General features: G+C 43.8%; 1 protein-coding gene across 4 annotated transcripts in view; it reads right to left on the reverse strand.

The window, feature by feature from the left end:
• Window positions 1–12,125: 12,125 nt before the first annotated feature.
• Window positions 12,126–19,288, reverse strand: part of LOC120958172 (protein amalgam-like) — a 79,435-nt gene continuing 72,272 nt past the window's right edge. For all 4 annotated transcript variants that reach the window (XM_040380779.2, XM_040380777.2, XM_040380776.2 and 1 more), the window contains exons 7-10: window positions 16,872–16,993; window positions 16,477–16,657; window positions 15,440–15,610; window positions 12,126–13,518 (exon numbers count right to left, since the gene is read on the reverse strand). In XM_040380779.2, the coding sequence (XP_040236713.1) occupies window positions 13,324–13,518; window positions 15,440–15,610; window positions 16,477–16,657; window positions 16,872–16,993 (669 nt within the window). In that variant the 3' untranslated portion in view covers window positions 12,126–13,323. The remainder of the gene's footprint in view (window positions 13,519–15,439; window positions 15,611–16,476; window positions 16,658–16,871; window positions 16,994–19,288) is intronic.

Here is a 19,288-nt window from a genome sequence, read left to right on the forward strand (position 1 = left end):
CGTTATTTTCATAATTAATTCATCCGTTTTTCATTTGTTTTCCCAAGATTTGATCTACCAAGATCGATATCAAAATTCGTAGTGAAGTATAGACGATGGTAATCAAAGAAACCATAAGATCCAAATAGTACAAGAAATTGATTAAGCGATAAATAAAAACTCAGAAAAGATTCGAAAATTGTATGACCCATCCAAAAAAATTTAGCTTTCAAAAAAAAAAGCTCCCTGCTAAGCTTGTCGTAATTCGTAAAGGTAAAGGCACTTTCAACCTTGCCGATCGAATACGCCATCCCTGTTTATCATCCAATTTGCTACAAATATGTCATTATCAACGTTTCATAGATCGCCCAAATGTTGAAAAGTGAAAGCAGGCACTTTTGCTAACGTATCTCTATCCTACTTTTGCTAAATTTCTTTTTTTTATACACCATAAATATACGCCCAACGGTGCCGGAGGATCGGTCAGCGCAGGGAGTGAAACATCCTTTGACGGAAAAGTTTCACCGGTCAGTGGAGGCAGGGAGAAAAAGTCACTAATTGTGTCCTGTCACAGATATTCATTAGGTCCGGCCGCAGGAACCCCGGGACCCCGGGACGCTATAAAGTTGGCCTTCCTCTCTCGGTTCGTCAACAAGGGAAAACACAAGTGTTCGTTAGCGGTCCACCAAGCCTTGTGGAAGGGGAGAGCAGGCGTGGGGTCTATTCTAAGTGGTGGGTGGACGGGGGGATATTTCCGTGCTCCTCGGGGGAGTCGATAAACTTTTTTACCAAACGGTCGTTTAAGGTGCTAGGGAAAAGAGGGGGATGGTGAAGCAGCGTAAAGAGATAACTTTGCAGAATTTTACCACCCGAGCCGATCTTTGCCCAATCATCATTCCGGCCCCGTGTGCTTTACGGCCATGACGAAGTGACTTTCTCGCAACTGAAAGCATGAACTTTAAATAAGGAAAGAATCTCGTTCTTTTGCTCGCTCGTATTTTTTCCCTTTCAATGAAGAGATGCTCTTATCGAAAGCGGTGGAGGTAAAATAAACTTTCCACAATCGATTCACATAAACTGCAAGCCGCCACACGGAAGACTTCATGGTAAAAAGATGCTGTTCTTCATTATCCGTGCCTTATGGTTTTACTCCGGGCTGAAAACAATCGAATCGGGTTTTACCCGGAAGGAACAAGGCTGGAACCACATTCACTGCAAAGGAGAGATATTGAGCCTGATGAAGTTACTGAGTGCCTGCCTTGGGGGCTCTTAGTCGAAGCATAACCCGACCACTCACAGAAGAAACACAGAGTGCAGAGCGGATCCGAGGCTTTGGCCGGTCCAATTGGAATCCCTTACTACGAAGCACCTCCGAGAGCTCTTGACTACTGTGTGTGCAGGTTGGCAAAAATGCAAATATGCTCTGCCGCTTCCTCCCCGTTGCTCTCCAGCAAGCAACGCCCGCCAACAACACATGCTTCATATTTATGTAAACACTGATAGTAAATCGACCAAAATTCCCTCACATTCTGAGGGCCCGCGCGGCGCAAGGGACGAAAGGAACGCATACTTCCGGTGGGGTAAAGGGCGAAGGCAAAACCCTTTGCCCAGGCGAAGGTGGGGCACTGAATCGGCAGAGTGGTTTGTGGATGGTTTATTTTCCGATCCATTGGATTCAATTCCTCGTTCGGCTCGCCACGTAGTGGGTGTGTAGCGGGTTACGGGTTTTGTTGGGGTAGGTCAAGCTACGGCAAACTTCTCAGTTCTAGGACGGTCATGTTTGAAGAGCCCACAATGTTCCGTGCAGGACCAATGCCGGGTTGTATGGAAACATGGATCTCGGGAGCCGGGGCGGAATTCTTGGAACAAGTGTCTTCCAGTGTACGTTGTTGGGTAAATATTTAAAATTCTCACATGAAAGAATGCGCTCCAAGGAAAATGTTTTCGTTTGCAAGAAGTGTTACTGGCCGTTCCAGGAATGGTACCTCCCCGATAGGGGTGAGACAAACAAGCGCACGGAAATGTTAGGGGAGAGGAGCTTGTGTGTGTGTGTAGAAAGTCGGCAGTCGAGTGAGTAGTATGTTGTTCGGGCATCGTTTTTCGGGGTTTTCAGACAATGTAAAACTTCGTAGCATCGAATCCTAAACAGAGACCCTTTTTACATGGCTATACGTGTAATGTTATGCTGTTAGGTTGTTGGGTGTGTTTTGTTGTGTTGCTCTTGTACTGTTGGACTGCAGGCTGTTATGATTTCACCGACACAAGACCTACTGTTTGGAGTTTTTTTGTGGACTAAATTTTAGAAATCTGAAGGCAGTGGTGGCGTACCCTTACAGATAACGGAATCAAACTATTACAAAGCAATTAGTTGTAAAATAGACTACCAAATCAAATATTGATTGTTTCCTCCTCCTATGCACATATGTATGATAATCACTCGATGGGACATCATAAAAATATTAACCCTCCGTTTATTGAACACAAAACAGAACGATATCTTCAACCTGGCAGGCATCATCATGGCATTGTATCGCTAGCTTGTTAAGCTTTGGTGCAATAATCCCTCACGAAATGAGGTGACATATTCATAGCTCTGTGAGCCAATCTGGTTCTTCATCGTCAAAAATGGAGTGACTAAATGATTGTCCGATGTCATCATCGTCAGCACTGTCCTCGCACTCATTTGATTTCAGTTTTTCGGATCTCCGCAGGTCAAGCGAAACGAGCCACAAACGATGGGGAAGGGTTTTTAAAATGGAAAACCAATTTACCTCGGCCGGAAATAAACGTTTGGCCGGGCTACAATTTGACGTGTTAATTCTTTTTGTTCCGTGTGTGTGTTCGTTGCAGCGAGCAGAGGATAGTAGGATTTATATGAAGCGTCGCGAGAAAAGCTGGGTACACTGGAGTGCCGTTGGAGTGTTGCTGCACGCCGCCGCCTGGCTGTTATCGGATATTCGGCTCGGCTCAATTTCGTTACAGCCGAGTGCGTCGGATTTGATAATTAAATGAGCTTAAACAAAGGCAAGGGTGAAAATAAGAGGGATTGGAAAGTTAAGCTCCTCCTTCCCTCTGACGGTGCTGTTGGATTTCGACAGATGAGCTCGGGACAAGAGCAACGAATTATGCGGTTACGAATTCTGTACGGCTGAAGGGTAACGATGGGGGAAGGAGGATTAAAGCAGAGGACGGTCGTATGAGGAGGGAGGGGGTGTTACGAAAAGATTCGTTACAGCAAATGAAAAAGAAAATTGCGTCTCATTATCTAAAGTAATCAATCTCTGCTTTCATTCAATTTATGCTCGGCTTTGGCCCCGGCGGCTACCCTTGCACAGGGGTTTTGTAGGGTAGGCCGGGGCGTATCGTGTGTGTCCCTTGGCGGCGGCGGCAGCGGCTGCTGCTGTGTATGGGTATGAGAGAAGTTTTTTTTTGCGTGGTGGGTGTGTGGGAGGGAGATGATGCTTTTATTTATGTTATTTTTTCCTTCCGCCCTTTGGCTGTCGTTGGTAGAGTATCGGGAAGATAAATGAAAGGAGAGCAGGGCCAAAATTGTACTTCAGCATTTGGTGCTGCTGCTGCTGCCGGTACTCATTTGCCGATGGGTACCGGCAGCACGGGCCTGAATTTTCGACGAATATTGTGTTGGAGAAAAAAAGCAGATCCCACAAACGAGCAGAACGTCAGTTTCTAAGAGCTCTGTGTGAGAGTAGCTACGGTAAATAAATAGGTCTGCCCCTTGTGTTCCAAGGCTCCATGGCGTGAGGTAGAGAGCGATGCCATAACCATCCCGGGGTAAAGTGTACGGCCTTACGTGCTGCGATTTGCTGAGCCATATTTTCAATTTCAAAAATGATAGCGAAAACAGTTCTGTTTGGAAAATTATCGCTCGTTTTATTTAGCCTATCTTCGATGTGCCCGCGGAGATGGTAAGGGTGAGCCAGAGCACTTGCTGAAGTGCTGCTGGAAGCATTTCGTTTGATTTTTTTTACTTCTTTCAATCGTGGAGAACGTACGGAGAAGTGGTACTGGAGGTTGTCCACGATGTAAGACATTTCTCGATTCGTAATACGACACGTAGACGTGCGGTAATAAACTGGGCTAAAGTATATCGTACAATCGTGTGGTGGACTTGTGTGGGACGAATACCAATATGCTAGGAAGTCTTCTTCTATCACATAAGGACATTTACTTGGGAAGTATGATGCTGAAGACCAAGTTGGGCACAACATATTTGTACGTTGTGCTTTAGAACGTTAATTTAAAATATCTTTAAATACCCAAAGAGGCAAAAGAAGAAAACAAAATAGTTTTTTTGTTATTCAAAAAATATCTGTCGAAGAATTATTTCCATGAGAGACAATGGAAGGTATGTATACAATACCCGTTTTACGTAGTTAAGGTACCAATTAAACGAAAAAGTTCAATGCTATTAACTGTGTAGTATGGATAATGGAAGCACAAATTCTATTAATGCAACTTTGTGAAGCAATTTTCAATGCGAATTCGGTTCTAATTTGAAACGGATGAAATAAACTGCTGGGCCCCGGTGGGAAGTGAATCGAATTGCATTCGTTTGATTTTTTCGGTCACCGTTCGGTCCACGGCCCATCCATCCGGTCCTCCATTATGGGACTTTATTGCAACGTTGGTTGCGTTTGAAGGACTTTTCCTCCCCCTTTTTTTTGTCGGTGCAGTACGCAGCAAAGAAAAATTACATTCCAAACTGCGTGACGGACCGTGTTGTACCCGTGTTGCCCGAATGCCACGGAATCCAATTGAGAGAATGATTGCCGAGAGCGCGGAAAACGGATGAACAAGAAAACAGAGGGCGCGTTCGCTCTGTGCGGAGAGCACAACAGAACCATAGAAAAAGTATCCCCAGACCAAAAGAGTGAACGGGAGAAAAGTTTCAAAGCCATACTACAAAGAGCAATTAAGAGTTAATTGAATAATTTGCATCCCTTGCGCCATCGAAATGCTGTTCGTTAGCACCAATACGGTGCAGCTGCAGAATGCACCGAGTGCCGCACTGTACCGCTCGGAAGCATTATAGTCCATTTCCTGTTTCCACCGATCCCGTGCCTCCTCCCTCCCTCCCCCCGCCTGCACCACTATCACAGCTTGGTACCAGCCACCGCCACGGCCAGCGCTGGACGGATGGGAATGTATTTGCTATTACTAGAATTTAAAAGTACCAATTAATTGTAATTGTTTCAGCTCTCGGTGTGCCTGATGGATGAAAGTTTTCGACATTTCGTTGCACAATTGCCACAGTGGATGGGAGTGTGTGGGGGATGGGAGATGCACGGCGTGTTTGTGATTTCTATGCAATTCAATTCGCCGTGCGGGATTTGCAAGTGGTGCACTCTTTTTGACCCTTTGGGAGAGAGGTTTTCCCTTTTTTTTTCGTTTTCCACTTCCGCTTACAATCGCCGGATGAGGTTTTTCGAAAGTGCTTTGTGTCGGAACTGCACCCGATTGTAACAGTTTGCACTCGTCGTTACAGGTAGTGTCAAAAAACGACAGTTGGAAAGTGCAGTTACTTGGCACGGAAGATAAATAATCGGTTGTGGTTGTTGCGGGCAGCGTAATTGCATCCTTGCTCCATTCTTGCATCAAACCGCAAGAGATGAGAGGAAATTATAAACTCGTTTCTCTTCTCTCGTGCATGATCGGTTAGAGAAACTTTCGTTTTAATTTGATGTAAAGAAGGTTCTTTTTTCGGATAAAGTTTTTAGTTCATGGGTCTTAAAAATCGGTTGATAACTCTATTTTACTACTTTGCCAGGTGTTGTACACATACAGGCACAATATTATCTGGTGGAAAAATGTTCGCAACTTACAAGATTTATTTTCAATACATAAACATACACCTTCAATGGAAATGGTATTTTACTGCGTTGGTGATGTATGACTGGATGGGAATTGAACTATGTCCGGGTTAAGCTGGAGCCATCGCGTGTACCATTACACCACCCGGCTGATCGACTATATCTGAGTAAAAAAGCTTAATAAAAGCTCCATGTGCAAGCGTACGAATGTATTTTTCTATATTCTCTATTCATAGAGTGTTAAATGTTAGTCAATCAAAACATTGTGCACGATGCGATGTGTTGACTTCAACTGTACCAGACAATGTTGTCTCTCCTTCCCAGACAACAGCCGTCAACAGTCAATAAAAACGTCGCAAAAGTACTTGCCCAAAAACCCCTGCAAGAAGGATCGTTAATCGCTCGACAAGATAACGATGCACATTCCCTCAGAAGGACCGCGCCCTTCCGGAAGCCAAAAGTTTTTTTTCCCCTCTTTTTGCATGCACACACATACACACGAGTTGAATGGCTGGCATTTCCTGCGACAGCTTCCACATTCCAAGAAAGTGTTGCAGAGGCCCCCCATCACGAGCAACAATGACGAATCCTTCGCTTGATTTACTCTCGTTTTTCTTACACTGTGCCGCGCGCCTTTGTAGTGGATAGCGGGCTTTCCATGAGTGATGTTGTTACGCCTAAGTCAATCTACTGTCAGCGAGCTACATGTATCGTATCCGGCAAGCATGCGGAAGGAACACGCACACAATTTTATCTTTCAACCCCCGCTCACTGTCCCTGCCACAAAACTCCTTCGGCCGGTTTCCGCTTAACCATCACCACCGTAGGGTTGTGCCGTGTCGTGTACGTGAAACTGTTATGGAAACCTTTTGAACCATCTGGCTGCGCGATGAGGTGTGGGGTGCGCAGGGTGGAAACAAAAATCTCACAAACCCAGCGATATGGCGATACGACGGTGGTCCTATTGCTGGTGCTTCCCCTATGAGCTCGCCCGGAGACAGACGCACTGGAGAGGAAATGGAAAACTTCATCGAAAACCGATCGTCGTACGCAAATATCGACAAACGTCATTTGGTAACGTCACCAGGCGAATGATTGGGTTGTTTTCATGTTCCTCCCTCTCTCCTGCACGGTGTATCTGTTCGTTGAAAGTGTATGTGTGTTTTCTTGTTTCCCCTCGAGGTAACAAACCATGGCCGGGCTTCGCTGTCGCTTTCTTTGATGGGCTGGCTTATTGTGTTCTCTGCAAACATAATCTATCGGCGCGTACACTCGCTCACAGGACCGGCATCCAAACCCCCCCCCCCCACCAGCACTGCCAGGGACGGGACACACGCTGCTCGATGACAGGAGGTGAAGGTGCTGTAAAAATATTGTGCTAAATGTTTATCGATCCGAGAATGCTTGCCTTGCGTGTGTTGCCCTGTGCCGCGCACGTAAACACATTTTCTTCATGCTTTGGCTGGTTCAATTCATCTCCCACCGAGCTCCCCTACTTCACCCCGATTCCGCACCTGTGTAATGTTTACTGTGGTACCACCGCGGCGTACATGGGCGAGAGGTGGCCGATCATTCATCTTCTTTTGCGGCTTGCAGATGCAAAACATCTCATGCGCTTACGCGCCTGTCAAGGGTGTGAGATGCTCTCGATGAGATGTCGCCCGAAGCGTCGTTATTAATGATGGTGTGTAAAAAGCGTACGGTAACCGGGTTGCCCCGGTTGGCCCTCGTCGAAGATTACCTCGTCAGCGCGGAAGGTGTACACACACCCCCACCCGGCCACAGAGGAGCCACAACTTGTTAAGGTTGTCAGCAGGTGGGATTTGAATGGTGGCCGGCGTTGATGGTACGCTCACTCCGTAAGCTTGGATATTTTTCGGTTTCGGTGGGTGGTAAAAGTTGTGACGATTTTACAAGTCGTTAAGCCCATTTCTTGACAAGGCAGGTTTGGTTTTGGTCGTGGGAAAGCATGCTCGTGCTGCATTGAACAGCTCACTGTGTGCGTAATGGTTTGGAATGGGTGGATTTGGTATGCGTCAGGAGCAAATGTAGCCAATTACGTAGGTTGGACATTTTTCATCGCTCTCAAATTGATTACCGTTACCGATCTTAATTTATGTCTTTTTGAATTTGATTCTTTGATCTTTTTACATGAAAAACTTGAAAATTCAAAGATCTCTCAACCTGGGCTTGGTATTTGTTTGTGTGCAAAAAACCCTGAAGACCACATCTGAAGAATTAATTAAATGTTCTCTTCTTATCCTTCAAATTTAGATCCACACGAGTTAAACTCCAAAATGGCTGGCTAGATGGACTCTGCCTGTAGATCGGGCTTTGCCGACCCCTGATCATAACCAATGGTCTGATGTTTCTAGTGTGGTAAGTACATTGTCTTGATTTTTTCAAACAAAACTTCATTTGCATCATCGTTATTATCTTGGGTTATCGTATTTATAGGCTTTCAATTTATAGGACTCAATGTCATAGGGGAAGGTAGGTAAAGACGGACACGTTAAGGGAAATGGTAAAAATCTGGGGATATATAAGTGCAACGACCATGAAAATGTGCATACATTATCTTCCACTCATGTTTTATCAGAAAATGTGTTGAAATTTTAAAGTTTTCATCGATTTTTGCGTTTTTTTCATGAATGAAAAACATTTTTTTTTTCGTGCAGTTTTGAAATGTTCGGGTAAGACGGACACCTGATGTGGGAAAAATTGACACCATGAAGGGTAAGATGGACACCTGTAGAAAAGGTTAGAAAGTGAAGAGTTTTACAGTATTTTAACAAATTCTATCGCTTTCCACGTCCTGGTACGTTTATAAACCAATTCTTGGCCTATTGCAACGACAATTCATTCAGCCGTGGTTTTAGGAATTGTAAGCACCGCTTCTAATATATCGTAGAATGCAGCATCTAAAGCATTATTGAAACATCGCGCACTTACAGCTGACGTTGCTCCAGCTTACAGAACAACAGTCTAGAACTTCCTTTAAGGAAATTACTCCGCGAAAAGACCACGGCCCCAGTATTTTTTGAAAGACTTGTTAATAGTTTAATCCATTTTCCACCATGTCAAAATTCAACATTTGATATTTGTAATCCCATAGAATTTCTCATCTATTCCTGAACAATGCCGTATGCAATGCATCATCTTTTTATTGCTTAAAGTTGTCCAAGTCGTGAGAAGATATTGGATTTCGTGAAGCGCCTCATCAGCGTCGAGCGTGTAATAGCATAACGCATGATAACTATTTTGACCGGTGTTTCATTTCTCGCTTATTTCAATACTCTCTCTAGTTGCTGATTGGTTTATAGCTTCGGAATACCCTTATTTAAGGTATTTGAAGAAATATATTCATCACCAATTGATATAAGAAGTAAAAAAATCAATAAATTCGGTGTCCATCTTTCCCTACAACAAAGTGTCCGTCTTTCCCGCTTTGGTGTCAAAATGTTTAAACCACCAGAAAACAATATTTTGTATTGCTTTTATCCTCGTTCTTTCGCCAGTTTTTTCATTAATGATCACGACAACCCATTCATGAAATAAAACTTCCGGAAATATAAACAATACAAGTTGTAGAGTTTAAGATCGGCAGTAATCAAATTAGATCCACAAGGGTGCACATGATTGAAAATATGTTTTGTGCGTGGATTTAACCAATTTTATACATATTATGCCAAAAATGTCATCAAATGTGTTGTTTTACCTTCAGTTTGGATTCTACATTGTTGAATTACTCGAAAATTATCTTTTTCATGCATTTATGAGAAGTGTCCATCTTACCCGCAGTGTCCGTCTTTACCTACCTTCCCCTACTATTGACAGTTACTGTTTAAACCCAGTATGATTTTTGAACAGGGAAAATCTCTTTTTTTCTCACTGTTGGACAAAATCCTTGAAATTAAAAACTTTATTGGATCTAGTCGTTTAATTTTCCAATTTTATTACCATGCCATTTTCATGAATACTATGTTAACAATTCAGAATCCAGAAATAGAATCCAGAATGCAAACTCGTAGAATCGCCGTGAAGCAATGAAGCTTCTCATTACCAATACCAGTACCAGTTACATGGGAGTGTGCCCCATACCCGTAGTGGCCAGTAGTGCACATTTATTTCAATACATTCGACGAGTACCCTCGAAAACATTATGCACACATCAACCCACCCCCACGCGCTAGAAGAGGGCAGAGTGCAACAAAACAATAAGAAACATAATTACGAAGCAATGCCCGCCGTTCCCTTCCGAGCCAAAATAAATAGCAAAAAAACAGGAGGCAGTTAAAATGGTGAAATATCCATTCATGTGTAAATATCCCTACGCGTTTGCTCTCCCACATTTCAGACACCCGCATTCCACGCGCGCAGCAGCTGCTATTGACACGGGGGCCATGTTTATGCATTTGCAGAGAGAATGCATTCGCAACGTGGCATTCGATTCGTAGCAAGGACAGGGGGTGGGAGAGTCGGAGGGGTGGAGCGCGGCAGCCAAACTGCAGGAATCATCACTCCGCGCGCACAGGTAAGCTGCCAAAGGCAGCTGGCCCAAGCATTGACGTTTAATTTAAAATCTGTTCCATGGTGTACGCCGCGCAAATAGCAAACAGTGTGCGCGTTTGGGTGCGGCGTTGCAATTCATTTAGCGCGCACTGCATAACGGCGGTACCGATCCGCCGCTTTTCTTCCACCCCCGCCTGCCTTTGTGGGTCTCAATAGTGTGTGGAGCCTTGTGGCCGGAGAGCGGCTTGTTGTAGCAAGAGGGGGGCGCACACATTCCCCCCCATAACTCAAATCGACTTCGTGCCGTCAGGTCAACGTTGAGCGTAATTTTTCTTCTGCGTGGTTTTTTTTTATTAGTTTCATATCCTTAACGACTCTCGGTGAGCTGTGGGATAAGAGCAGGGGGACAATGGTGGCGGACGAAAGCAACGGGGCTTTGAAGAGTGGGCTGTTTGCGCAATACTTGTAGCAGAATGTATTTTTCGACGCTGCGGCTGCTCCATTCGGTGCGCCGGGAACTTCGTGCCCTGAATGGCTGTGCCCTGGCGTTGCGGGCACAAGAGCGGGTCTAGAGAGTGTGCCGAACTCTCTGTTGGGAAGGGAGCAGAACTTGCTGAGCTGAGGCGGAAAGACAAAGAGCGATACGAAACACATGGTGAATGGGTAAATTTCATTTCACTGTTTCCCATTTTTACTTAACTCATTTTGCTGCTGCTGCTCCTGCTGATGCTGAATGCTGTTTACGTTAGCACGCCATTTTGCCCAGTGCAAGTGGAGCAAGCGATGGTGGAGAAGAAAGTAAGAAGAGCACGCCGGGGGCAAGAGGTGGAAAAACTCGAAAAACCATCCATTAGAGTTTGGTTTTCTTATTTTTTGGTTTGAGTTGTGTTTTTTTTCTCTCGCTTTCTTTGGCACGGTTGCTGTGCAATACTTTGCAGCATTTGCCGCCACACGGAAGCGCTGGGCGGTTCAATTTTCGTGCATCAAATGGAAAGTTCGAAAGGCTGGGGGAGGGGGAGGCAAAAAAAAACACACACATGCTCACACATGAATACACAAAAGTGGCAAGTGGAAGGAAAGCCAGGTTTTCAGCATCGTCATATGAACGGGGAAGAAGGTCGGACCGGAGGTGGCTGTGGATGTCAATTGGAGTGATTTGTTCCCGAAGCAAAAAGCCAACAAATCACATTCGCTTCGGAAAAGTGATCGAGGGAGCTAAAGAGAAAGAGAGAGAGGGAGGGAGGGATGTGTTTCCGGTTTTGCGTGGAATGGGGCTGATGCATTGTAAGCTGTTTAGTTTTTCCGGGGAGAAGCAAAAGGAAAAGGAAGGGCATACCTTATGAAAAGCGTAGTTTTATTAGCGCTGTCAAACGTCATAAATAGCAGATGAAAGCCGAAATGTGTAGGATAAAAATTGCTGTTAAAAATAATTGTGATTAACCCAGTTTCGTATCATATACAGGGGTTTCCAGGAGTTCTCATAGCTGTGGGACACTTTATTGACTCTTTGTTGCGTGAAATGAACTTAATGTAATGGGAATTGGACTCTATAGCACCCTTGCTGGACAAATCCAATAGGAATTGCTAAGGATCTTGTCCAAAACGGGTGCCAAAAGTCCAATTTCCAACATATAAAGTTCATTTCCAATAGGAAAGAGTCAAGGAAGTGTCCCACAACTATCAGAATCCCTGGAAAACCCTGTAAGACGCTTTTTATCCGAACTTGAGCAGGCCTTGCTTACAAGTTTACGTACTTTCTCAATAATCCATTCTAATATAGTCGGTCGTAGCGTTTTGGTTCGAATAAAATAAAGTTTATTTTCATCGTAGCACTGGTACATTACAATATTAAGATGCAGGCTGCCCATCAGTATATCAGTATCGATTCGGAGAGCGCACTATTACACACTTGCAGAAAAAGAGCACTTACAGCGAAAAGAAAAACAGAACTAGGTAAACATAAGAGGAAGGGGGGTACACATATCCCCACGAATTCATGGATGGTTTATTTCACATTCACGTTTGCTATGGACAAACATGTGAAACTGAAACCAAAAGGTACACACTCACATACACCGTAAACTACCGGGCGTCTCCTTCGTTTTCCGCATTTACCACAGAATTTGTGAAGAAAATTAAATCTTTTCAGTTTTGTGCTCTGCTCGCTAGCAAGTAAATAATGATCTCCCTTTCCCCTGTGCATCTCGCAGCATCTTCTTTGGCTTTTCAACTATGGTATATCATTTTTATTTCTCGCCCCCTTATATGTTCATGGTTTGCTTTGTTCTGGGTTTTTACGTTTTACATTGAATTGGGGCTTTGTGTGTCGCTTATCTAAATCCTCGTTGAACGGCGCTTAGTTTTGTTTTGTCTTATCCTACTTACATGGCTTACGTGCTACAATTACTTCCACTGTGTGTGTGTGTGTGTATGCTACAAAATCATGCCTCTCGTGTGTCGTGTCGATAGACAGTTTTAAATGTTTCCGTGTTTCTTGTCTGTTGTGTATTCCCTAATCCTCATTTAATCATCATGATAATTTGTCTTTTTTTGCTCTTCTCTGTCTCTCTCTCTCTCTTTCTCTCTTTCTCTCTCTCTCTCTCATTCTGTCTCTCTCTCTTTATCGCTCTTTTTCTCTTTCTCTCACTCTCTCTTTCTGCGTACCCTCTCTTTTTTCCCTCTAAGTTCTATTTAAATTCACGCAGTACGTTGTCCTGCTAGGACAGAACAAAAAAAAAACCGTACACACATGGATGTCTTCCGGTTGGATGGTTCACATATATCCTCAAACAGCTTGTACACTAGCCTCCTAACATTATGGTGGTTTTCTTTTTCCTGCCTGTATTATTAATTATGATTTAAAACACAAAAATCAAAGGTATCGTTTTGTCTGTTTGCATGAGAAACTTAAAATACACATCTATAGGAAAATGTTTCCTTAGCTCGCTCACTTCCCAGTACGCAGTACATTTCTCGCCAAACTGCTGCTGCTGCTGCTCACTTACTTTCTTACCAATCGCCAAACGGCCGCCGCTAAGCTCAGAAGGATCGCTCCCGGCATGCCGTCGGTTTGCAGGCGTGGGCAGTGGTTCAGTGCCCGAAAGTTGTTACCGTAAGCGGTCGAGCCGAGCGTCTGCTCCACGTCCTCGTTCGGCATGTCCGTGCTGAGCGTGTAAAACTGGAAAATGTCACTAACCTAAAAGCACACATGGAAAAGAGAGATTCAAAAAAACAACAAAGAGAAAGAGACACAGAAAATGGTTCCATCAGTTTCCATGAAAAAGAAGCAGCTCTCGCTAACGGGCTAGAGTTTAAATAATTAAATAAAAAATGCGCAAATGGAAATTGTGCGATACTCCTTTCATGTCAATTTTAATCGGTTACATACGCACAAACGCGGTGAGGTTTCATTATTGCGACAAAATTCGGCTCAGTGTGCACACAGGAGAGGTTCTCGGAGCCCGCTTAAGAATACGATAATGAAATTGAACGGAGCCCTCTGCGACCCGTGGAAGTGTGCGCACTGTTGTGCTGCTGGGTGAGATATCCTTTGTCGTTCGTAATTAAACAGTACCCCCCCCCCTCCCCCTACTTCCCCTTTTTACGGAAAAGCGTTCAACTGCCGGTGCTGAATTCCCTTTCCAGCCCGCAATGCACAATCCGATCAAATGAAGCTTTAACCCCGATCGGTGACCATTTTGGTGCCACCGACCATGCAAAACACCCAGGAAACTCAAAAAATGCGCTCGGGAGTGGTTGGAAACCCCCCCCCCCCATTTCGTTCTATTTTTATACTCCCGTATATGCGTAAGTGTGTGTACGGGTTTTTTTTTGTCTGCAGCGCGTTTCGTTGTTAATTTGTGATTTTGCCGCTGCTCTTTTGTTTCACTCTTTGCAAGTGGGCGGAGGGGTGTGATGAAGCGTGGAAGCGAAGGAAGGTGGTGGGATGAGTGGAGATGCATATGCACACAAGTGCGCACATCCTGCTGGTCTGCAGAATCTCGTTAGCGCGCGCACTGTGGAGTGTGCAATCAATTTTAATCAGCCTATCTGTTGGAAATTGTAGCAAAATCGGTCCACAAGCGACGCACGGAAGGAAAGGGGCAAAGGCGGGGCGCGGGGCACAACAATCGAGATCGACGCTCGGAGCAAATGTAGCCGTATACACTGACCCCGAAAACGGTTCAGTGGAAAAATCGGATGCCCATTTCCACCACCGCGCCCCAGGACGGTGGCGATAATTTACATTTTCGCAGAATGAGGTAATTAAAAATGTTATGTAAATTATTTCGACCCCACCAGCGCCGCGGCACTGTGGGGATTGCTCCGCGGGGTAGTGATTGTGTGTGTGTGTGTGGGTGGGCAATGCATTTGATGCATTCGCATGTGGGTTGTTTTTTTATGTTCGCTGGTTGGTTAACTGCATTCGAACTTTCGACGAACGCGCTTTGGTGCCGCGGTTTCGGTGGGATTTTATCGCTCATTTATGTGGCTGTGAATCGGTTTCTAGTGTTGCCATATTTTTTGTATACATATTTCATGCACATTTGTGTGTGTGTGTGTGCGCACACTATTCATTGCAGTTTGTGGCACTCCTAATGCTTGTGGAGCTCTCTCAGTACACGACTCAGTGTGCGGCAAAATTCGTTGTAAATTTCAAGTGCCATAGTAATTGATGTACATTTTTCCACCATAATGAGTGGCATGGAAATGCCTCTATTTGCGATGTAATTAACTGATAGCGCGGTGCGAAGCTGTACGGAGGATGCTGTAGCCCTCTAGAGAAGAGTGAAAGCGGCGTGAATTGGATGGGGTGAATGTGTGTGCGGTCCACAAATTGCCATTCTAATTGAGTGCTTTCTGTGCGGACGTTTAATAGCAGATATTGTCAATTGGCGTTGTTTGCGGGCACTGGTTGGGAACACAGGTTATTGTGAAATTTTTGAGCATTTGTGCTGTTGTGAACATTGTGTTTCAAGCTCTCCCCTACTTTGTAGATGCTTCATACTTTAAACGTTCCATTTAAAAACGTTAACCTTTTGAACCAATTGAAATCGTGACGCTTCATCGCGTTTTTTTTGTCCTATCTAAGGTTGTTAATAAAGCGCTCTGCTTACCTCGTTCCAGCCGTAGCGATTTTTCGCCTGCACGATGGTCTCGTAGACCGAGTTCGGGTCCAGCCCCTTGATGGTGTACGTCATGATGTGCCGGAAGGATTCCGATCGGGTGGACGGTGGGTTCAGGATAATGTCGTGCCATCTGCCCGGATGCTGAAAGGTCTCGTTCATCTGCACACGAGTGGGAGTGGGAAAAAATAGAAAGAAAGTACGCAAAATCAGTTTTCAGATTCTCGCGGGTGTGTGTGGATTCGGTGGGAGAACCGAAAACGAGCAGGATTGAGTCGGGCCTGCCTGAGCTGAAAATGAAAGCTAAGCACGTCTAGACGTATTTGGTTGGGCTCTATTGTCCTGAGATTGGTTTTGCAACCTGGGTGTTCGGTTTTATCTCAATACACCTTGCTTACACTTAATGGTAGACAATAGGAGGAAGAAGTATGCTGAAGCTAAGAAGCGGAAAAGATTTATGTATGGTTAGCTGCAGATAAGCCGGGGAAATATTCAAGAAGCGTAAACGCTATTGAGCTCTCGAGTCATAGCTGTTTTGGAGGAGCTGCAACACTTACTTTATAGATATAATTTCATTTGAAAGCGATTTCATAGAATTTAAATGCTTTGAAATGCCGCGCTCATAGAAAGAGCAGTATTATCAATAATTACTTGCACAAAGCTACACACACTGCAATTGTGGCTTGCGCCGGGCGAGTGCGAGGGTGTAGAATGCCATAATAAATCGACTAAGGAAGGGAAGAATGCAACATCAAGCCGGTACATCATCCCGAACCACAGCACCTTAACAGCAACGTCTTGCGAAAGCTTCCCGCTAGCTTAGCACCCTGTCTAGCACAGGAGTGGGGAATAAATTTGTAATGGAAGATAAGTTTCTTCCTCTAGGATTCTTTAGCGACCGCACCCACCGTACGGTTACTCCATTCCTCAGCGAAAAGGTGATAGGAGAACGATCCGACCGTAACGACGACACACGGCGTGGGAGCGATTTTGCCCATTCTCTCCCCCCGGCCGGGAGAGTTACTTACCATTAATTTTCTGTAGAGTAATCTTATTTCCTCTATCAGCGGGAATGATTCAATGCTCCATGTGAGGTTGTACATTTCCCGGTATCGGCTGTACATGGGCGAATGGAACTGTGCGGGCCCGGGCCGGCCCGATACTTCGATGTACTTTTTCGCGCGTCCGAGTGAGTTCTCCGCCACACAGCTGCACGGTGAAAATGGCATCGCGGAAAAAGGAATGAGAATTGTGTTAAAATTTGTAAAACAAGAAAATCGCTCGATTGATTCGATATTCATATTGTTTTTAAACAGAGAGAAAAAGATGTAAGAATTGGAAAGAAGTTCCAATTTATTGGCATTTTCCTTCGCCTGTTGTTGCTAAATGTATTTTGTCCGCACGGCGGTACATGAAATATTACCTATAATTGCCAAAATCCGATGCCCGTACGTTCCGCACGGTTAGGTAGTGCTTCTCGCCACGCGTATCCATCGTCCGTCGGTCGTTCGGATGCAGCAGGAAGGAGTCCTGATACCACATAACCTGCAGCAAAGAGAAAATGTGGATACAAAACCGAAACCGAGAAAGGAGTAAGTAATCAATGGGTTAGTTTTGGTAAAAGGAATCGATCCTTACATCGAACGCTTCTTCATCCATCCCAACCCTTGCACAGCGACAGTTTGCTTCAATTCGGAAATGGATCGCGTAACTCAATTTTACTCAGCATAATGGTTTTTCGTCAATAGCGCTGCTGGCTACAGATGCAGTCAGTTGCATTTGGTAGTTGAGGAGCGGGGTGATAGTTGTAAGGATAAATGTGCACAATTTGGTATAGCTATTCGTAAAGGTAGAGGCTGATTGAAGAGCTTTAGATGTTCTGGGCTGCTTAAACGTTTTATCAGTTAAACCATCTTCAACCGATTGGTATCAGGGTTTTGGAAATGTTGAAATTAATTTCGACCAAGTTCAGCATTTATACGAAACGGAGATTGATATTTTCCACTCAAAGATATGCATTGAAAAACACGATTTTGTGAGTTTTTTCGGTGCAGTTTCAGGTTTCTATTTATCTCAAAACATACAGAGGTTGTAGGGGAAGGTAGGTAAAGACGGACACTGCCGGTAAGATGGACACTTCTCATAAATGCATGAAAAAGGCAATTTTCGAGTAATTTAACAAGTAGAATCCAAACTGAAGGTAAAACAACACATTTGAGAACATTTTTCGTGTAATATATGCGAAATTGGTTAAATTCACGAATAAAACAAATTTCCAATCGTGCGCACCTTTGTGGATATAATTTGATTACTGCGGGTCTTAAGCTCTGTAACTTGAGTTGTTTATATTTTCGAAAGTATTATTACATGAACGATTTGTCATGATTGTTAAGCAAAAAACTGGCGAAAGAAAGAGAATGAAAGAATTAAAAAATATTGTTTTCTGCTGGTTTAAACATCCTGGCACCAAAGCGGGAAAGACGGACACTTTGTCATAGGGAAAGATGGACACCGAATTTGTTGAGTTATTTTACTCCTTATTCTTTGGTCACAATTGGTGATGAATCTATTTCTTCAAACACCTTAAATAAGGGTATTTTGAAGATATAAACCATTACGCAACTAGAAAAAGTAATAAATAAGCGAAAAATGAAACACCGGTCGAAATAGTAGCCTTTCGTTATGCAATTACTCGCTCGACGCTGATGAGGCGCTTCAATAAATGAAATATCTTGTCACGACTTGGACAACTTTAATAAAAAAAAGATAAAGTACTGATATCAAATCGTTCAGGAATAGATGAGAGATTCTATGGATTTACAGATACCAAAAAGTTCAATCTTCAATGTTAGAAACGGCTGGACCTATTAACAAGTCCCTCAAATATGCTATGGCCGCGGACTTTCCGCAGAATAATTTTCTAAAGCGAAGTTTTAAATTGTTGTTCTGTAAGCTGGTACAACCTCCACTGTTAGTGTCCGATATTAAAAAATATGCCTGCATTCTACGTTCTGTTAGAAGCGGTGCTTACAATTCCTAAATTCACGACTGAATGAATCGTCGTTGCAATTGGCCAAGAATTGAATTATGAACGTACCAGGACGTGGAAAGCGATAGAATTTGTTAAAATACTGTAAAACTCTTCTATTTTCAACGTTTTCTAACGATGTCCATCTTAGCCTTCATGGTGTCCATTTTTCCCACATCAGGTGTCCGTCTTACCCGAACATTTCAAAACTGCACGAAAAAAATCATGTTTTTTATTCATGAAAAAAACGCAAAAATCGATGGAAACTTAAAAGTTTCAACACATTTTCTGATAAAACATGAGTGTAAGATAATGTATGCATATTTTCATGGTCGTTGCACCTATATATCCTTAGATTTTTACCATTTCCCTTAACGTGTCCGTCCTTACCTACCTTCCCCTATGTGCCAACTCAACTTCTTAATCTCCATATTCAACCCATAAAATCCTATTTCAACGATGTCAAGTGTTCTTCGTATACAGGCCGAGCAATCAATGACAAATCATTCAAGTTACCATTGATATTCAAATTGAAGTGTGCAAACGAAACACTTTTAAAGAAATCAAATCAACATATAATTAGCAATCTAAATAGTTGAGAATGTCACAACACCACACGTACAGCGTACTTTCCACTGCTTTCCAGGACTGTCTCTAAAGCTTTCACAATGTATTGCTTTTCAGTTTTTACCACAACCCGTTTCAGCGGAAGAATCACCGACGATTGCGCAGCTAGTTTTATTTTAGCAGCGCTTGCTTTTATCCCACTCCATCGGTGGATAATGTATTCCCCCATTCTTTGCCTCCTGATG

Source organism: Anopheles coluzzii, chromosome 3, assembly GCF_943734685.1.
Source record: "Anopheles coluzzii chromosome 3, AcolN3, whole genome shotgun sequence".
In the NCBI taxonomy this organism is placed as follows: Eukaryota; Metazoa; Arthropoda; class Insecta; order Diptera; family Culicidae; genus Anopheles; species Anopheles coluzzii.